The sequence below is a fragment of the Antechinus flavipes genome, chromosome 2 (assembly GCF_016432865.1).
Source record: "Antechinus flavipes isolate AdamAnt ecotype Samford, QLD, Australia chromosome 2, AdamAnt_v2, whole genome shotgun sequence".
In the NCBI taxonomy this organism is placed as follows: domain Eukaryota; kingdom Metazoa; phylum Chordata; class Mammalia; order Dasyuromorphia; family Dasyuridae; genus Antechinus; species Antechinus flavipes.
In genome coordinates this window covers 479,552,357-479,570,280 of record NC_067399.1, presented here as the reverse complement: position 1 = coordinate 479,570,280, position 17,924 = coordinate 479,552,357, and the positions used below count along the sequence as shown (strand labels likewise).

At 37.2% G+C, this 17,924-nt stretch overlaps 1 protein-coding gene across 2 annotated transcripts in view; it reads left to right on the top strand.

Annotated features, from left to right (window-relative positions):
- Positions 1 to 17,023, top strand: part of VSTM2B (V-set and transmembrane domain containing 2B) — a 51,232-nt gene extending 34,209 nt beyond the window's left edge. For both annotated transcript variants that reach the window (XM_051979775.1, XM_051979776.1), the window contains exon 6: positions 16,292 to 17,023. In XM_051979775.1, the coding sequence (XP_051835735.1) occupies positions 16,292 to 16,380 (89 nt within the window). In that variant the 3' untranslated portion in view covers positions 16,381 to 17,023. The remainder of the gene's footprint in view (positions 1 to 16,291) is intronic.
- The last annotated feature ends 901 nt before the right edge of the window (positions 17,024 to 17,924 follow it).

Here is a 17,924-nt window from a genome sequence, read left to right as displayed (position 1 = left end):
AGAAAAGATCACTGGACTGGCTCAAGGACTTCATGAGCGTCAGAAAGTCCAGCTGGAACCACCTCCTAGTGTCCTGAGGTGCTATGTTAAGTGTACTTAGGCTTATCCTCTGAAAAGCTGTCCACTCTGTAAAGAGAATGGCTTCTAATCACTTGGCCTTCTTCCTATATGCTTTCCACCTTTGCCCTCTGGGCCATTTAGCAATTCCACAATAAAGCAGCCCCAGCAAAGAGATTCCTTCAGCTCAGCAGAAATACCTAGACTGCTGTCTCTCCTTCCACTGCCAAATCCCCCAGTTGCCACTACATTAAAGACTCATGCCAGATGGCGGTAAGCAGGCTTCTAGAAGAACTCTTCTTCTTATCTTTGTCCCTTTCCTTTCTTTCCTGATCATTCTCCACTTCAGAAAACAAGGATCCCTTTGCTTTCAGCAAACAATGAATGCAGCAGGCTAGTCTGAGGACCTGCTCTGTAGAAAATCCATGTGGTATTAAAGGCTTCTGAAAGGTCACTGGATCACAGAATGTCAACATTGGAAAGGACCTCAGAGTCCACCTGTGCAACCTGTACCTAACACAGAATCACCTCGACAATATTGCAGACAGCTAAGCATCCACCCATCCATCCATCTCTCACTACCTTGGAAGCAACCTACCTTGAATTTTGACAGCCTTAATTATTAAGAAGTTGTCTTTTTTTTTTTTTTTTTAATGTGAAGTCAAAAATTTCTCTGCCACAACTAGTTCTGCCTTCTGGAGCCCAGCAAAATAAGTCTAATCCTTGTTCCATATAACAGTAACTATACTCCAAAATGTCTGAAAGTAGCTATTCTATCCTCACCTCCTCTCATTTACTGTTCCCTCCTCCCCTCCCCAATTTTGTTCAAATCCTCCCTTCCTTAGGCATTCTGTCTGTCCTTATATGGTATGTTATCTAGTTCTCTTACTATCTTGGTCATTCTCCTTTGGACCCTGTCCTTAAAATTTTGTACCCACAACTGAAAACAGTATTCCTGATATAGTCTGGGGCAGCACCCCAGGTTTTGTCACAGAGAGCTATTACTTTCTTTAATTTGGATACTCTGCCTTTCTTCACATGACCTACCATCACATGAGCCTTTATTAGGCCACAATATCACACTCATTTTGAACTTGTATTATGTTAAAACTTTAGATCTTTTTCATATGAACTATTGTCTAATCACACCTCTGCCATCTTGTCCTCGCAATGTTATTTTATTGAATGCCAAGTGTGAAATTTTACATTTGTCCCTATTTAGTTTAATCCTCATCCTAGTTTTCCCATCATTCTTGCTTGTCAGCATCTTTTTATATTCTAAGTCTGTATTCCTTTGACTTAGTCATCCCTCCCACTTGTGTTCCATCTGAAAATTTGACAGGGCATGCAATATGTGTTTTCACTTATCCAAGTAACTGATAAAATAAGTTGAGCACAAGATCCAGTATATATTCTTGAGGCTATCCCCTAGGGATGGTCATCATCAGTCTACTCATGGGCTCCAGTAATCAACCCAATTCTGAGTTCCCTTAATTATCCTCTCTACCGGTCCATAGTTCTTCATTTTATCCACAAGTATATAGCAAGGGAGACTGCTAAAAGCTTTATTTTGTATTATATCTCCATTGCATACAGTTAACATTCCATAACATAGGGCTTTATCTAAATTAAATCTTGAAAAAAAATGTTTTCAAGCTTCTTCACACTAGCCCTTTTTATTTAGGTTACAGATGTTTAAAATTCCCAATTTTATCTCACTTTACCTGAAGTCTACAACCTACCAGAGAAGCTCTTTGAATCTCTAAGTAACAAATCTCCCCTACTCTAAGGGAAGTTTGAGAGGCTTCAACTTTATTCACTTTGGTGAATCAATTGAAAAGTGATGCTATCTATTCCTGGTCATTTTCCTTGTTTTATTGAAGCTACATCACAATCCTTACATTCAAAAATTTTAAAACACTCATATTCTAAAAGAAGAAATTATTATTCTTGGATTATTAGCCATTTGTGTTAGTCATGTCTTTGATCCCCTCCAAAAGTAAACCATTCACCATTAGATGTGCTTTGATTAAAAGCACTATTCTTGGTGCTTTGGGGGTAAGGGAGGGAAATCAATTAATGCTGACTAGACCTCGTTAACAATAAACCCTCATAACACTACTACTACTACTGCTGCTGCTGCTACTACTACTACTACTACTACTACTAGTACTACTACTACTGCCCTCAACATAATTACTTATATTCCACTAGGAAAGTGAAGTGTGTGTGTGTGTGTGTGTGTGTGTGTGTGTGTGTGTGTGTGTGTGTGTGTGGTGTTATTTAGTTGTGTAAGCTCTCCATGACTCTTTTTGGGTTTTTTTGGCAAAAACATTGGATTGGTTTGCCATTTCCTTCTCTAATTTATTTTGCAAATGAGAATACTGAAGCAAATGGGGACTTGCCCAGTGCCACAAAGCTAGTGTCTGAGTCATGCTTTTAACTCAGGTCTTCCTGACTCCAGGCCCAGTGCTCCATCCACTGCATTACTTAGCTGTCCGATGTGTATAGATAAGTACAAAATATATACCAAAACATCCAGAGAGAGAGACAGAGAAAGAACAGTCAGAGAGACAGAGATGGAGATAAAGACAGAGACAGAAAGGAAAAGGGAAGAAGAGAGGGGTAGAGAGAAAGAGAATGAGGAGACAAGGACAGAAAGAAGAGACAGAAGCAGAGAGACCTCAAAAGTGTGTGGATCAAGAAAGGGTTCATGCAGAATGTGTCAACTCAACTGAGCTTTGAAAGATGGTAGGGGTTCAGAGCAGTAGAGGTAAGATGGGAGCCCATACCTGATAAAGGGGACCACCTAGGCAGCGATTAATTAGAGCATGATAATGAGGCTGAATCACCATTTAACTCTATTTCTTGACTTTCAACCATGTCCCCAACTCAGCTATGTATATTTCAAATGCATAAACTTGATTTCTTGGAATTTGGATAAGGGAGCTTGGACAACTGCCCAATACAAATCCAGCTCAGCCATTGAAAAGAATCATTCAAAAGTGCTTTTGCTCCTGACTGTGGGTCAGTGCTGACCAGGAATATAAGTTCTATTTAATGTTCATCAAGAGAAGTTATTCCTCTTAGAAGACTTACTGATAGAGCTGTTCGAATTCAGCTATTGCTGGGCACCTTTCAAAGAGAAGCTCCCAGTCAGAGTCTGCTTCAAGTGTTACATTTTTGTGGACCCCAGATCAGGGATGTGGCTGCCCCACTTTTCACCCTTTGGGAGGCTGTTTCGACATGCAAAAATTTCTGTGTTTCAGCCTGTGTTTTATCATCTTGAAGATTAAATGATAAGAATTAATATCATTTAAACAGAGGAAGCTTTGATTTCTTTAACAATCATTAGCAAAATGGTGGTAGTTGTTTAATATAATAAAATTAATCAGATAATGAGCTTTCAGAAGACTGACCCTCACCATTCACATAGTCTAATTTTCCAACTTAATAATGACAAATAAACCTCCTGCACACTTCAGTGGCATCCAAGACCCAAGCAACAATTAAAATCCAGTAAAAGCATTTTAAGTGAATATGTTTATACAACAGCACCTGTCCTAATCATTCTGCTATGTTTGATGCTATAGGAAATATAAACTGTTTCTGTGCCTAATTCTAAGAAAGGCTGAGTAGGAAGAACTTCATTGTTCATCTCTTTAACTGGAAAAGTTAAGTATGAACAATTCCAGCCAGTTCCCCTCCCCCTAAACACACTCTTTTCTCTTTCTCCTTCTCCCTCTCCCTCCTCCTCCTTCTTCTCTTTTTTTCCTCCTCCTTCTTATTATTTCTTAATAATAATTAGCATTTATACAGCATTTAAATATGTTATTTTCACCCGAGCCTCCCAGCAACCCTAAGTTAGGTGCTATTATTATCTCCATTTTACAGATAAGAAAACTGAAGCTGAAGGTGCTTAAGTGACTTCCCTATGATTGAACAGCTAATAGATGGGTGAGGCAGGATTCTAACTCAGATCATCTTGACTCCAAATCCCACACTATATTCATTTAGACTAGTATCCAGAAAAGCCACCTGCTCAAAAAATCATGAGTAATAGAGAACTAAGGGAGTTCAAGATACTCATAATCAACTCTTAGGTAAGTTTCAGCAAATGACATGAGCATGATATTAATGTTTATGACATCTTGAATGCCAGTACCTGGGAAAGACAGGTCAGCCCTGTGCTTAGGAACATTATTTTAGTAGCTGTGTGTAAATTGGATCAGAATCAGAAGATTCTGAAAGCCCATTGATCAACCTCTTAAGAGTCAATTGTAATGGGCCAGGGGAAAAATGATAAATTAGGTCTTTATTAGAATGGTGACCAAGTCATTTGAGAGAAAGAGATGGCTATGAATGATATTATAATGGTAGACTTAACAAAGGGTTAAATATGGGGGGGGTGAGGTGAGTGAAGAGAAAGGGGTGAATTCAAGGTAGAAAACCTGGTGACAGAAGAATGGTGTTATTATCAACAGAAATAGGGAAGTGTGGGAAAAGTGGGTTTAGGCACATCAATCCACAAATATTTATTAAGTGCTGCTATAGGTCCAATACTATTGTAAGTACCATTAATACAAAGATAAAAATTAAGCACTTCCTACCCTCAGGAAACTTATATTCTATTGGGAGAAATTTTATACATGTATATAAATATATATATATGCACACACATATAGATACATATAAGTATAATAAGTAAAGAGAAAATATATACAAAGTAAAGGTTCAGTAATTTGGGATCTAGGGGACTAGCAGCTAAAAAGAGAGTTTCTATAAGGTAGAAGTGAAAAGGGAGTGCATTCTAAGCATAGGGGAAAGAAAATCTGAGCAAAAATGGGAGAAGCAATCTCATATGGGAGGAACAAGTAAGCCATTTTGGCTGAACCACATGAAGGGAAATAATGTGTAATGAATCTGTGAATAACTTTAAATGACAAAGAAATGAGTTTGCATTTTTATCCTAGAAGCATCAGGGAATGGTGTAGTTCAACCTATGCTTTTAATAGATCACTGTGGCAACTATATAGAAGATAGACTGGTAAGGGAAAGATTTCAAGGTAGGGAATCACTCAGTTAGATGGCTATTGGAATCATCCAGAAAAGTGATGCTGCCAAAACTAGAGTTGTGGCCATGTGACTAGAAAGAAGGGAATGGATTGGAGTCATGTCATGGAGATAAATTGACAAGACTGGACAACTGGCTAGAGGCGGGATTGGAAGAGGAAATGAGGAGAGGACTACTCCAAGACTGAACATGGGTGACTGAAAGGATGGAGTTACTCTCAACAGAAATAGGGAAGTTAGGAAAAGAGGTAGGTTTAGGAAGCAAGATAACGAATTTTTTAATATAAATGCTGCATTTAAAATGCCTGTGGGATCTCAGATGCAGTGGCAAATATGTAATTGGCAGTTAGTAGAGTAGGACTAGAGCTCATAAAGAGATTTGGGCTGAAAAATATTGATTTGGGAATCATCTACATAAAAATGATCATTGAACCCAAGGGAACTGATAAGATTATTGAGAGACAGAGAAAGGAGAAGCCTTGGGATGAAGCTTCAGGGAACACTGAAAGTTAAAAGGCAAGTTCTGGAGGATAAAGAAGCAAAGGAGAGTAAGAAGGAACTTGTCAGACAGAGAGAACCAAGAGGAAGCAGTCTCACAAAGCAGAGAAGAAAGTATCCAGAATGAGGGAGTCATAAAGTGTCATAGAGGTTAAGAAGTATAAAGCCTGAGAAATGGCTTTTGGATTTAGCTATACAAAGATCATTAGTAACCTTGAAGAGAGTCATTTCAGTCTATTAATGGGTGGGAAATCGGATTATATGGGGTTTATAAGATATGGGGAGAAAGAACATTGATAAAAATGAATGTAGACAGTTATTTCTAGGAGTTTGTAGAAGGAAGAAGAGATAACAGCTTAAGGGAATAGCAAGGTTAAATAAGGTTTTTGTTTTTCTTGTGGCTGGAGGGACTTTGGCGTACTTGATAGGCAAAAGGAAAGAAGTCAATGTATAAGGACAGATCGACAATTTGAGAGAAGGAATGCTTTTCCTTAGTCAGAAGTGTCTCTTCTTTAGAACCTGGAGCAAAGGAGAGAAAATGTATTCAAGGGTTTTATAGGGGAGAAGAGGGAACAGATAGATAGTTTATGGCCTCTATTTCTTCAGTAAAGCAGAAAGTAATCTATTGAGGTGATCGAGTCAGGGGTGTGGGCAATAAGGGGAGTGATATAGACAGATATGTATTAGAGCGGACTACTTCTAGCCTGCGAAAGATTTTTAAGTATTCATTAGGAGCAGTTACATCTTAGAAATTGTCAAGCATTATATAAATGGTGGCTTGACTTATTTTATTGATTATTTAGCTTAAGAAAGTGGGAGGGAAAATGTTAACAATGCAGTTCAAGCTTGAACAGTTTTTTCTTTTTGGAAAGCTGATTGTTAAACATTTACCAGCATACCCCTGGGTATAGGAGATTTGAGGATATTTTCTGTGAGAAGTGCAGTCAAATCAATCAGTGGAGAATAAAGAAATTGTTTTAGCTGCAGTGACAGCTCAGTTGAAATTAGATAACATAAACTTGCAGCTGACCTGGTTGAGAAAGTTCTCTGGCTTCCACCTTCATCATTCAGCAGACATGTGGATAAAAGCAGAGAGGAAGTTCACTAACTTGCCCAGTCACATTTCTGATAAGCATCTGAGGTCTGCTGTGACCTCTGACACTTCTGAATTGCTGCAGTGTGAGAATTCAGATTTCCTTAGAGCACTTAGTGCTATTTGAATTTGGGGAAGCTAAAGGAAAGTTATCAGTGGAGAACTGTCCAGCACCTACACACGCCTCCAGAATAACTATGGGTGACTCAGCAAGACATAGCTGCAGCCTTCTTCCATTTGCCTGAGATCTGTGGGGTTTACTTGTAGAGAAATGTTTTTAAGGAACCAGGCCTCCTATTTCCTTTATATTTCTATCTTGGAAAATGTTTCTCTTAAGAAACAAATACCGAAAAACCCTTTGGGAAAGGAAGAAAGGAGAGATTGGGATTTGAGGGAGGTAGTACAGAGACAGAGACGGATTGGAGTCAATACAACCTGGTTCAAATCCCACCTCAGATACTTATCAGAAATGTGACTCTGAGCAAGGTAGTGAATTTTTATGTATGTCTTCTTCTGTAAAAGAGGGGGCTGGAATCTAAGGTGCCTCCTAGTTCTAAATTTATAAGCCTATGAAATATAAATGTGTAATATATATGTATTATATATACATGTAATATGTGAATCATATGTCTATATATACATAGGTATATATGTGAAATTATGTGTATACATTTTATCTGATTCATACTTTGTGTTTCAAATTCAACATTTTCTAAGCCCCAATTATAGAAAGGGAAAAGCTCTTCCACATACCTTATCTCATTTGATCCTAAGGATAGCCCTGAAGGAGGGGTATTATCATTCACATTTTATAAGCAAGAAAACAGAGACCCAGATTCATTATTTACCAAAAGTTATACAACTGGTCAGGTCTAGAAGCCAGAACCTGATTCTCACAGCCTCCTTACCATTAGCCCATGGTTCTTTCCACTGGATCAAATAGTCTATTCTCTATATAATATTTTATCAGGTAAAGAATGAGCTCATGTTCTTAGTTCAAATTTAGCCTTACTAAATTTACTAGCTATGTAACCCTGAGCAAGTCACTTAACTTTCTTTGCCTCAGCTTTTTCATCTGTCACATGAGCTGCAGAAAGAAATGACAAACAAACCACTCCAGTATCTTTGCTAAGTAAAACCCCAGATAGGATCATGAAGAATTGACACAACTGAAAGAATTGAACAACACAAGAATGAGCTATTTATATAAACTTAAAAGATAATAATAATCATAGTTAACATTTGTTAGTACTTTGCAAAGTATTTTTCATCTATTATCTCATTTGATCCCTACTATAGTCCTTGGAGGTACATGTTATTATTATTCCTATTTTACAGATAAGAAAACTGAGTTAATTGACTTGCCCAAGGTCACATAGTAAGCGCATATTCACTATTTGAACTCAAGTTTTGTCTTCCTATGCCTCCTAACTGCAAATGAGAATGAACAGTGAATTCTGATAAGTACTTAGGCAGAAGAACTGAAACCTTAGCAATATTTTGATTTTTCTGATTTAATCAGTATTAAAAATAATTAATATAAATACAAGTAGTCACAAGTTTATTCTATGGATGGTTGATTAGAGATAAGGTGTTGTGACCCTTAGCTTGACCAGTCCCAAATCCTAAACAGAAAATACCTGCTCTCTACTCTGCATTCATCCTGAGGTGCCACATGACCTGGCCTCTTATCTCCTACTAGTTGACAGCTTTTTAATGCTTTTCATCCTTGACCTGTGCAGATTGCTATGTTTGTTGGTTATTTATATCAGGTCTTTTGGAAGTCTTTGAGCATTTTTTGAAAATCTGGAATCATTTATGCTGCAGGTATGAAACTAGCAGTCTGCAATCAGTTGCTTAAAAAGCCCAAGTGAAGGTTCTCCCAACCGATATGGCCTTCAGCTCTTTCAGCCATAGGACAGATTGCCTTCTCATCTAGAAGAGCCATTTTTCATTTGTCACAGGAGTTTAAATAAAAATATGCTGTGCACTGCTGTGTAATACTGTTGTCCTGAATGTGAATTTATTTGCCTCTAAATGCTGGTCACAGAACCTTTCTATTCTTACTACCCAAAAACAAAAGTATATAGCATGGCCCAGAAGAAAATGCAGGGCCATGGTTGAAATCCAGTTCGGTGCTTAACACCAGGATATCCTTGAACACATCATTTCACTTCCCTCAGCCTCAGTTTCTTATTTTGTAAAAAAAAAAAAAAAAAAGACTATTTATTCTTTGAGAAGTCTTCTAAGGCTACAACTACAATCCTTTTACTCAGAGACTTCAAAAAGGTACCAAGAGGCAACAAACCTTGGCTTCAATAGGAGGTGCTCTGATGACTCCAATCTGACATCCACAAAGCTACTGAGCCCATCTCTCTGGTACATAAAGAACTCTGTGTCCAGAAGGTCTGGCCACTCGGGTATTGAGGCTGGCTACAATTTACTTTGGAACCTCTAACTCTCCCACATCCAGGGGTTGTTAGTGAATTCTAAATTTTGTTCAATGAATTGTAAAATGCTATAGAAATTCAATCCATTCTTATTAAAAGGCTTTTGAAATAACAATAGTCCACAACTATATTCTCTGGGAGCTTTTGGAAAGACTATTAAGGACAGCAAGCCTGGAAGAAGGCTCAAGAAAAATGACTGTCTAAAAAAAATTAATATCTTAAAAGGAAAATTCTCATTTTTGGATTTGTCCTGTCCTTGCATCTCTTTGGCAGACCTTTGTGAATGGGTCTAGAAGCATCCAAATGAGGACAAAACATATGGGCAAGTGAAGTGCTTTGTCACAATATAGGCAGACATTGCCTTAGAAAGGATGGGAATCACTCAGAATCATAGACTTTTAGACCTGAATAGGATTGTAAAGATTGTGGGATTCACAGTAAGATATTGCTTGTTATTTTACAATGAGGAAGGGACCTTAGAGACTTCCATATTACAGTTAAAAAAGCAACTAATCTAAGGGTATGTTTGTTTTTTATTTTAGAGATAGAAAATTAAACCTCTGAAAAGTGAAGTATTGTCCCAGTCATAAAACTAGTTAGTGGCAGAGTTAGAATGCTTTAGGGATGAGACAATAATCTATAAGAAAAGGAGTGGTTCAGCTTATAGAGCAAGTCAAGGTTTGCTAGAAAATTGTTCAGTAATAAAGTTCAACAGAATAAAAGTTCCTTGAGGACAAGTTGGAGGTAAAGGGGATACAGTCAAGTTCTCCTCATACCAGGCCACCAAAATGTTGAGGTTATCTACCAAAATGATGGGCTAAAGGTGATACTCCAAAAATATATTGGGGTATGGGCTAATATCACTAGTCATCTCAAAAGTTTGTAGGCTTAGACATCCTCCAAATCAAGAGACAATGATTTATTATGTTGCTAAAAATGGGCCAAATCCATAAGGGTTTTTAACAAAAATAAGAGTTTAGTAATTAATAAAGGGAAAGACAAGTTTCCTAGCAGTAACTAAGAAGAAGATATCATTAAGGGAAAGACACCATACTCTTAAGGGAAAGTTGCCATACCATTAGGAAGAGCTAACCCAAAAAATGAGTTTGTGATGACTTACAGTAGGAGTAGATCTTTTATAGGGGAAATATAATGTGGGGTGGGGAGGGTGACATCATTTGACTTTTTGATTGAATACAGTGAAAGTAGAGTTTCTAAAGATTTCCACAAGGGGTGGGACTGCAATAGAAAGTCCATTTGAACAAAAGACCCACTTAAGAACAAAAAGACTCACTTAAGGTTGAGATAGACTTCCAGACTGTGTATTGTAATTCTGGTTCTTTGTCATAGCCCATCTAGCTACCTAGGACCTCATCACTAGGACTATTTTATTGACATTTTTGTATGTACTATTTGTATGTATGTATAGGCATAGGTACAACTACCTGCAAATGTCTGTTTTATTTATTTCCTGTGGGTTTTTTGTTTTTGTTTTTTGCATTTGTGAATTTATTGATTTCAGAAATTCCTAGCTTAGTAACTTCCTCAGGGATGAAGATAGGCAACTCATCTGTAACTTACAGTATTAGTAGCCTGGAGTACTAAGAGGTTAAATAACTTGCTTGGGATTAGTTAGTGTGTATAAAGGACAAAAACTGAACTCAAATCTCTGGCCCCTCTATTCATTTCAATAAATTGCTTCATACAAAGTAGGCATTTAATAAATATTGAATTAAATTATACAAAAATCCTTAGTCTAAAGAATAAACCAGAGTGAATTGTACTCAATTGAGGAGAGAAGAGGAGAAATTGATGAAGGACATTAATAATCTGGAGTCAAAGGCAACCAAAATTGAGAAAGGACTCTGAGCTCAGGCCATAAGAGTGTCCCTTAAAGTGTTATACCACAGTTCTCTTTTATTGTTCTGACTCAGTTTCCCTAATTATCCTGACCCAGTCCTCCCTCGATTTCCCTAATTGTTCTGCTCAGCCACCCCTTCTTCCTAATCATGGTGATCCAGATAAGGAGAAAGATTTCTATCTTAGGAATCATCAGAATGTTGGGTGCCTCTCCCCACTCTGTAATCCCAATTATCAGATGTCCTGATAATTGCCTCCCCTCACCCTGTCAGAACCGAATTGTCAAGAGTCCCTTCCCGCTCTCAGCACCCTGACTCCGCCCCTGCCTCAGTCTACCCCTTGAGTCTGAGCCACGTGTATATATGTCATTGAGAACTCACATTGTTTGCTGGATTCTTGGAGGTGATAGTCTTATTCAGCCCTGGGACCAAACCATGGATCCATTTGGTGCCTCTCCCTTTTAAATAAATTATTAAATACTCTCTAATCTCTATCTTGCCTCAGTTACTCTGGCATTACAAAAAGAATGTCTTCAAATACTTGAAGAGCTATTGGGTACAAAAGATTATACTTGTTCTGCTTTCCCTTCACTCTAAGTAAAACAAGCAGCAGTGGATTAATGTAAAGAAAGACTGGACCTCTTTTAAAATAGAATGGGCTGCTTCTAACATAGGAAGTTCCCTATCATTGTAAGTCTTTAAGTAAAGGTCAAAAGACCACTTAAGAATTCTTGGGGGGATTCTTGGACAGTTTTGGGTTGGAAAGATGGTCCCTTTTACTTCAGAGATTCTATAATTCTGTTTTTGTTTTTTTTTCTGATTGAACAAATCCTGTAAGAATTTGGGTTAAATGTAAAGAATCCTGGAGGCTTAGGTGAAAAAAGTGACACAGTGGATAGAATGTCAGACCTAGAGTCAGAAAGATTCATCTTCATGACACTTACAAGGTGTGTGACCCTGGAAAAATCATTTAACCCACCTCAGTTTCCTCATTTGTAAAATGAGCTGGAGTAGAAAATGGCAAACTATCCACTGTCTTTGTCAAGAAAACTCCAGATGGGGTCACAAAGAGTCAGATGTGACTGAAACTGAATTACCACAATAGGTGGGGAAAAGCAATTACTGTCTCTTTTGGCCTTTACATAAAGAACTTATGCTTCCTGAATGTACCTGCTTGAAAGCAGACTGATAAACAAAGTGACTTATCCAAGTTGCTTCTGATGGGGTTAGCCACCAAAATGATGGACCTTCCCACCAAATGTTGGGGTAGACAGGATATTGAACCTCTGAAATATACTGATTTTTCAGGATTCCCCATATGGTCCACCAAATGTTGGGGCTTGAGATGTTGAACCTCAAAGTATATTGGGGTTATAGGCCAGTGTCACCAGGTGCCTCAAAAGAATTTGTAAATTTAGAACTTCTCCAAATCAAGGCAGCTTATTGATAAGGGAAGATATTCCTGTCAGAGGCAAAATTTGAAATTTCCACAGAAAGACAATTTTTTTATAGTTATTGTGAAGCCAATGTTGATCTCACAAAGATCATAAGAAGAAGCAGAGAGCAAAATCTGCTTACTTATGGTTCAATGTGGTATGTCAGAGCAGACTTAAGAGCTCAAGGGAAACACAGAGATTATAAAATTAAACATTCTCATTTTACAAAGGAGGAACCTTTTGTAAAGACCCAGAAAAGTTACATGATATGCTCAGGGTCACACAAACCCAGTATTTGAATCCATGTAATCTGACACCAAACCCAGTGGTCTCTTTAAAAAAAAAAACTAGATGGATGGAAAGATAGATAAGTAGATAGATAGATGGAAAGATGGATAGATGGATGGAAAGATAGATAAATAGATGGATGGATGGATGGGAAGATAGATAGATAGATAGATAGATAGATAGATAGATAGATAGATAGATAGATAGATAGATAGCATTTTCATTAATATAAGGAACTCCCAGGTAAGGAAACTCCTTTCACTAAATTATTGTTGCTAATAATGATAATAATAGCTAGTGTTTATATAGTACTTTAAGATTAGTAAAAATGCTGTGCATATGTTTAAATCAGCCCATTCCCTGAACCTTTCGGTCTTAGAGAGCTGCCTGATAATACTGATTTTCCCAGTGTTGCCAGTTTTCCCAGTTATTCAAACCCAGGTTATCTGACTCTAAGCAGAATGCTCTTTAAAAATTCAGCAATTTTTTTTGTTTGTTTGTCTTTAGTATAAGAAACTCCCATCTGAGAAAACTACTATCAATAAACTTAAGCACCTTCTCTGCAACTTGTTCTTAGAAACTTTAGTCTAGGACTAAGTGCACTAGGACTAAGTGACTTGTCCCAAGTCCAATAGATCTCTATACAATTAAATCACACGTCCAATCCATTTCTGAATAATCTCTTCCCTACCCAGGGAGACATCTCTTATGACAAAGAATAAAAAGAATCCCCTATTTTGAAGGTGAGTTCTGAAAAACGAATCAGTGCTCGAAACAAGAGTTTTCAGTGCTTCACATTCATAGTCACCCCCCCCCCACCCCTTTGCAAAGAAGAGGAAAAGCACATTTTCTCATCTCTTCTCTGGGACCAAATGGGTCATTATAATTAAATATCATTCAATTTTCAAGCCCAGTGGTTTGTTTGGGGGACGGGTGGAAAGATTTTTTTTTTTTTTTTCCCCCACTGCACCACTGGAACTGAATGTCATTTCAGTTTGTGTCAGGCTCAGTTTCAGCTTCAGCCTTTTAAGGGAAGTGGTGAATCCACATTGATTGAAACATTTAAAAATAGATTCAGCCAAGCATTAGGCGCTCCACTGGAAAGCTCCACTGTACTGACAGCAGGATGCACTAGGTAACTGAAGCTCATTTCCATCTTTTCCATCTGGTTCTAAGATGTTGATGGGAGCTCCTCTCTCTTAGTGGCTTTGGGCCTCCAACTAAGTGTAGGCTGAGAAAGAATCCCCCCAAACAACACAGCTGCATGGAACTATTCAGTAAGAATGTGTTCCTGAGAACTTGCATGCAAAGTGAATTGATATAAATCAAGTTGAATTTCAAATGCAACAGGCAAACTGCAAATAAATAATGATAATGTTCTGTGTTTCTTTGGCTTTAAACTCGATGAAGTCTTGATTTCATTTCAACCCCTCAGTCCCAACAACTTTGGGAGTTGAGTGAGGCAGGAGGTTTCATCCTCAAATGGGGAAACTGAGGCATGGATCATATGGTGAAGTGGAAGCAAAGCTGGGTCTTAAATTAAGAGCTCTCGTGCTTGTGGGATTAGTGCTTTTTCTACTACCACATGCCACACTATAAGAAACCTTGAAGGAACTATATAAAGTCAGGAATTGTTTGTAAAATGACTAACAACTACTTTATCAATTTTGCAGTTGAATATATTTTGTTTTCCTGAATAAAAACTCATTTTTGTTGACTTAGCTGGAGGCCACTAGTCTGGACAATAGACAGTGACAGAAAGCTTTTCTTCTGATGGAGAAACCAAGTTATGACTAGCATTTCCCTGAGAGCCTCTCTGGAAGAACTTCTTCAGATCCACTATATGTAGCTCTGGACTTGCAATCAAGAAGACCTAAATTCAAATCCTGCCTCAGGCATTTACTCTGAACAAGTCACTTAAGCTCAGCTCCCTCACTTGTAAAATGAAGAAATATCACTCCTTCACTAGTAGCTGTGAAGATAAAGTGAAATAATAACTATAAAGTGTTTTACAAAACCGCATATTATAAATGTTAGCTATTATTAAATTGGGGAGGGGGGTGCACAGCAATGGACTTCTGAACTTAGAATCAGGAAGACTTGGGGCCAAATCCTCTCAGATATTTACAAGCTGTTTGACCATAGAAAAGTCACTTTATCTCAGTTTGCTTCAGTTTCCTTTTTTGTAAAATGAAGTAATAACAGCACATGTTTTTCAAAGTTTTAAGGATCAAAAGAGGTAACATATATATAGTGCTCTGCAAATTGCTATATCAGTGCTAACTATATCTTCATTAATCAGCATTATCCTATCCTTAACTCTCCCATCCCCTTCCAGATTGTCTTCTGATATCCTAATTACAACATCCTTGCATGGGAGAAGAAAAACTGAAGTTACTATCCTCTAAGTTCACACTGTGTAGTCTCACAGTAAGAAAAACACTACCAAGGAATAAAAGTCCTGGGTGCTCATCCCAGATCTGCCAACTAGGTGATGCAATGGATAGAGCACCAGCCCTGAAGTCAGGAGGACCTGAGTTCAAATCTGGTCTCAAACACTTAACATTTTCTAGCTGTGTGACCCTGGGCAAGTCACTTAAAACTCAATTGCTTCAGCAAAAAAAAAAATATCTGCACGTGTCTCTAGTGGGCCTGTATACAAAAGAGATCATTAAAAAGGGAAAAGGACCCACATGTGCAAAAACAGTTGTGGCAGCCCTTTTTGTAGTGTCAAGAAAATGGAAAATGAGCAGACGCCCATCAGCTGGGGAATGTCTGAATAAGTTGTGGTATATGAATGTTATGGAATATTGTTCTGTAAGAAATGACCAGCAGGATGATTTCAGAAAGGTCTGGAGATACATGAACTGATGCTGAGTGAAGTAAATAGAACCAGGAGACCATTGTACACAGCAATATCAATATTATATGATGATCAATTCTGATGGACGTGGCTCTCTTCAACAATGAGATGATCCAATTACAGTAGATTTGTGATGGAGAGCACCATCTTCATTCAGAGAGAGGACTGTGGAGACTGAGTGTGGATCACAATATAGCATTTTCATCTTTTAAAAAAACAAAAACAAAAATAGAAAAAGTATCTCCATTGATTGATATGATATTTAGTTTTGCTGCATATATTTTTCTCTCTTTTTTTTATTCTTGTTATTTATAAGAATTTGTTCAGTAAGAAGGCAAGGAGGGACATATGAGTTTTTTGAGGACAAAATTAGCCTTCTTTTGTACCTCAGTACAGAAGTAGGTGCTTAGTAAATGTTTATTTACTGACTGATTGAAATGTAAAAATAAGTTTTTGATATCAATAATTTTTAAATTTAAAAAAAAATTAAGCTTATAACATCAAGCTCTGTACCCTGCTTTAGCCAAATCTTTATTATTGCTGCTACAAAGGAAGAGAGATTTGTTCCTAATTGCATAAGACTCTTTAACCTATTTGTTTCCACATCTGCATGGGGTGAGTATCTTTCTTCTAAAATAAGACATTAAATTTTTGCTCATTTCTCTCTTTTTTAGGTACGGGACCTATTTATGCTACAGACCCATTCCTGTACATGTTCCTGTTAGCACTGCATAAGCTTATACACTTGTTAGTAAACCACTGATGGACCTCGGTATCCAATATTCCTCAGCCAAACACAAAATGAACCTATTTCAATCCTTGGTAAGAACTTCTGTGTCCCATAAACAGACAGAGAAAGACTGAGAGAAGCATGAAAAATTCTACATGGAAAAAAAATCATATTTTTGGGGAAGTTACACAAAGTAGACCACCTAAAATAAACACATCTAGTTTCCAAATAAGATGATGTGTAAGCCTGCTCTATGCACGGCTTCAATGATTTCTCTATTTCGATGTCATTTTTTTTCTAAACTCTTCCTCCGATTCTTCATTTTGCACGAACTGTTGAGCAGTTATCTTTATGACAATATGTACAAATGTGGGATCCAAGCCTTTCAGATGAAGGGGACTATTTTTAGTAGATGATTGTATTTTGTTTTATTTAGGTTTTTGTTGTTTTAATTTTTAATTTCCCCTTTCTGTTGAGTTTTTTTTCTTTTTGGATTCAAGTAAATTATTTCTTTGGAGACATTTTGATTAAAAAAAGGCACATCTTATCATAATTAATATTCACTGTCAATAATATTTATTTTTAAATAAAGATTGGAAACAAGGTAAGACATTTGTTTATAAACTGTATTGTATATTGCTGAATAACAGTTGAATAAAAAAAGACTTTGAAATAACATTTCTACAGCAATGTATGCATTTTCAAAGTTCTTCACCTCTGCAGGTCAGAATCCCCATATCACCTGAATTCTACGTGTAGATGCCTATTCTCTTAAAGTTGCAAGCACAGGCTCAGACCAGGAGCCAGGTGAACAAGGTAGTGGCCACGTGACTATTAAAAGAGTTTCCTGGAGATTGTCTCTCTGGTCTGAAAGCAGAGTGTCCTACTACAAAAAAAGGAGTACAAATGAGTACAATTCATGGGTCTGAAGAAAATGGGACTTCTGAGAAAACTAATGCAAATTAAGAACAAATTCCTCCCTGCCATATTTAAACAAACTGATTTTTAGCCATAGTTGGAGATCCTTTGTTAAGCTGGATTCACAGATTCAGCTTGCTTTTCTCTTGAATGGGAGAAGCAACTTGAAAAGATGGTCTGGCTGATTCTATACCTGTATTCTCTATGGATCAGTGGATGAAAAACTTTTAAGTTTCCAAAATCCTTGAATAGGTTTAGGAATATAAGATTTTCCCTTTTAAAAAGAAAATCTGGATTTTGGAAATCATATATTATGAAGCCAATTATTCACAATAAAAAAAGATCTACTAAAAGATTCCTTTAAAAATCTAAATCCCAATAATACTTTTAGATTTTAGTTAGATATTTGTAAACCTCTTATTATTGAAACAGAAAATATACCCCAATTCCAGTAACTGGGAAGGAAAGGAAAAAATGTAAAAATGTGTCAGATGGATTTTAAGTAAACCAGAGCTATCTCCAAGCTATGATGAAATAAGGTACCTGTAAATATGGCTCCCCATTTCTGTTTGATAGATTAAGTTATTTCACATTTCATTCTTATTGATCAGTAACAGCCCAGTTATAAATTTAATCATCTTGTCTTTTAGATAAAGTGA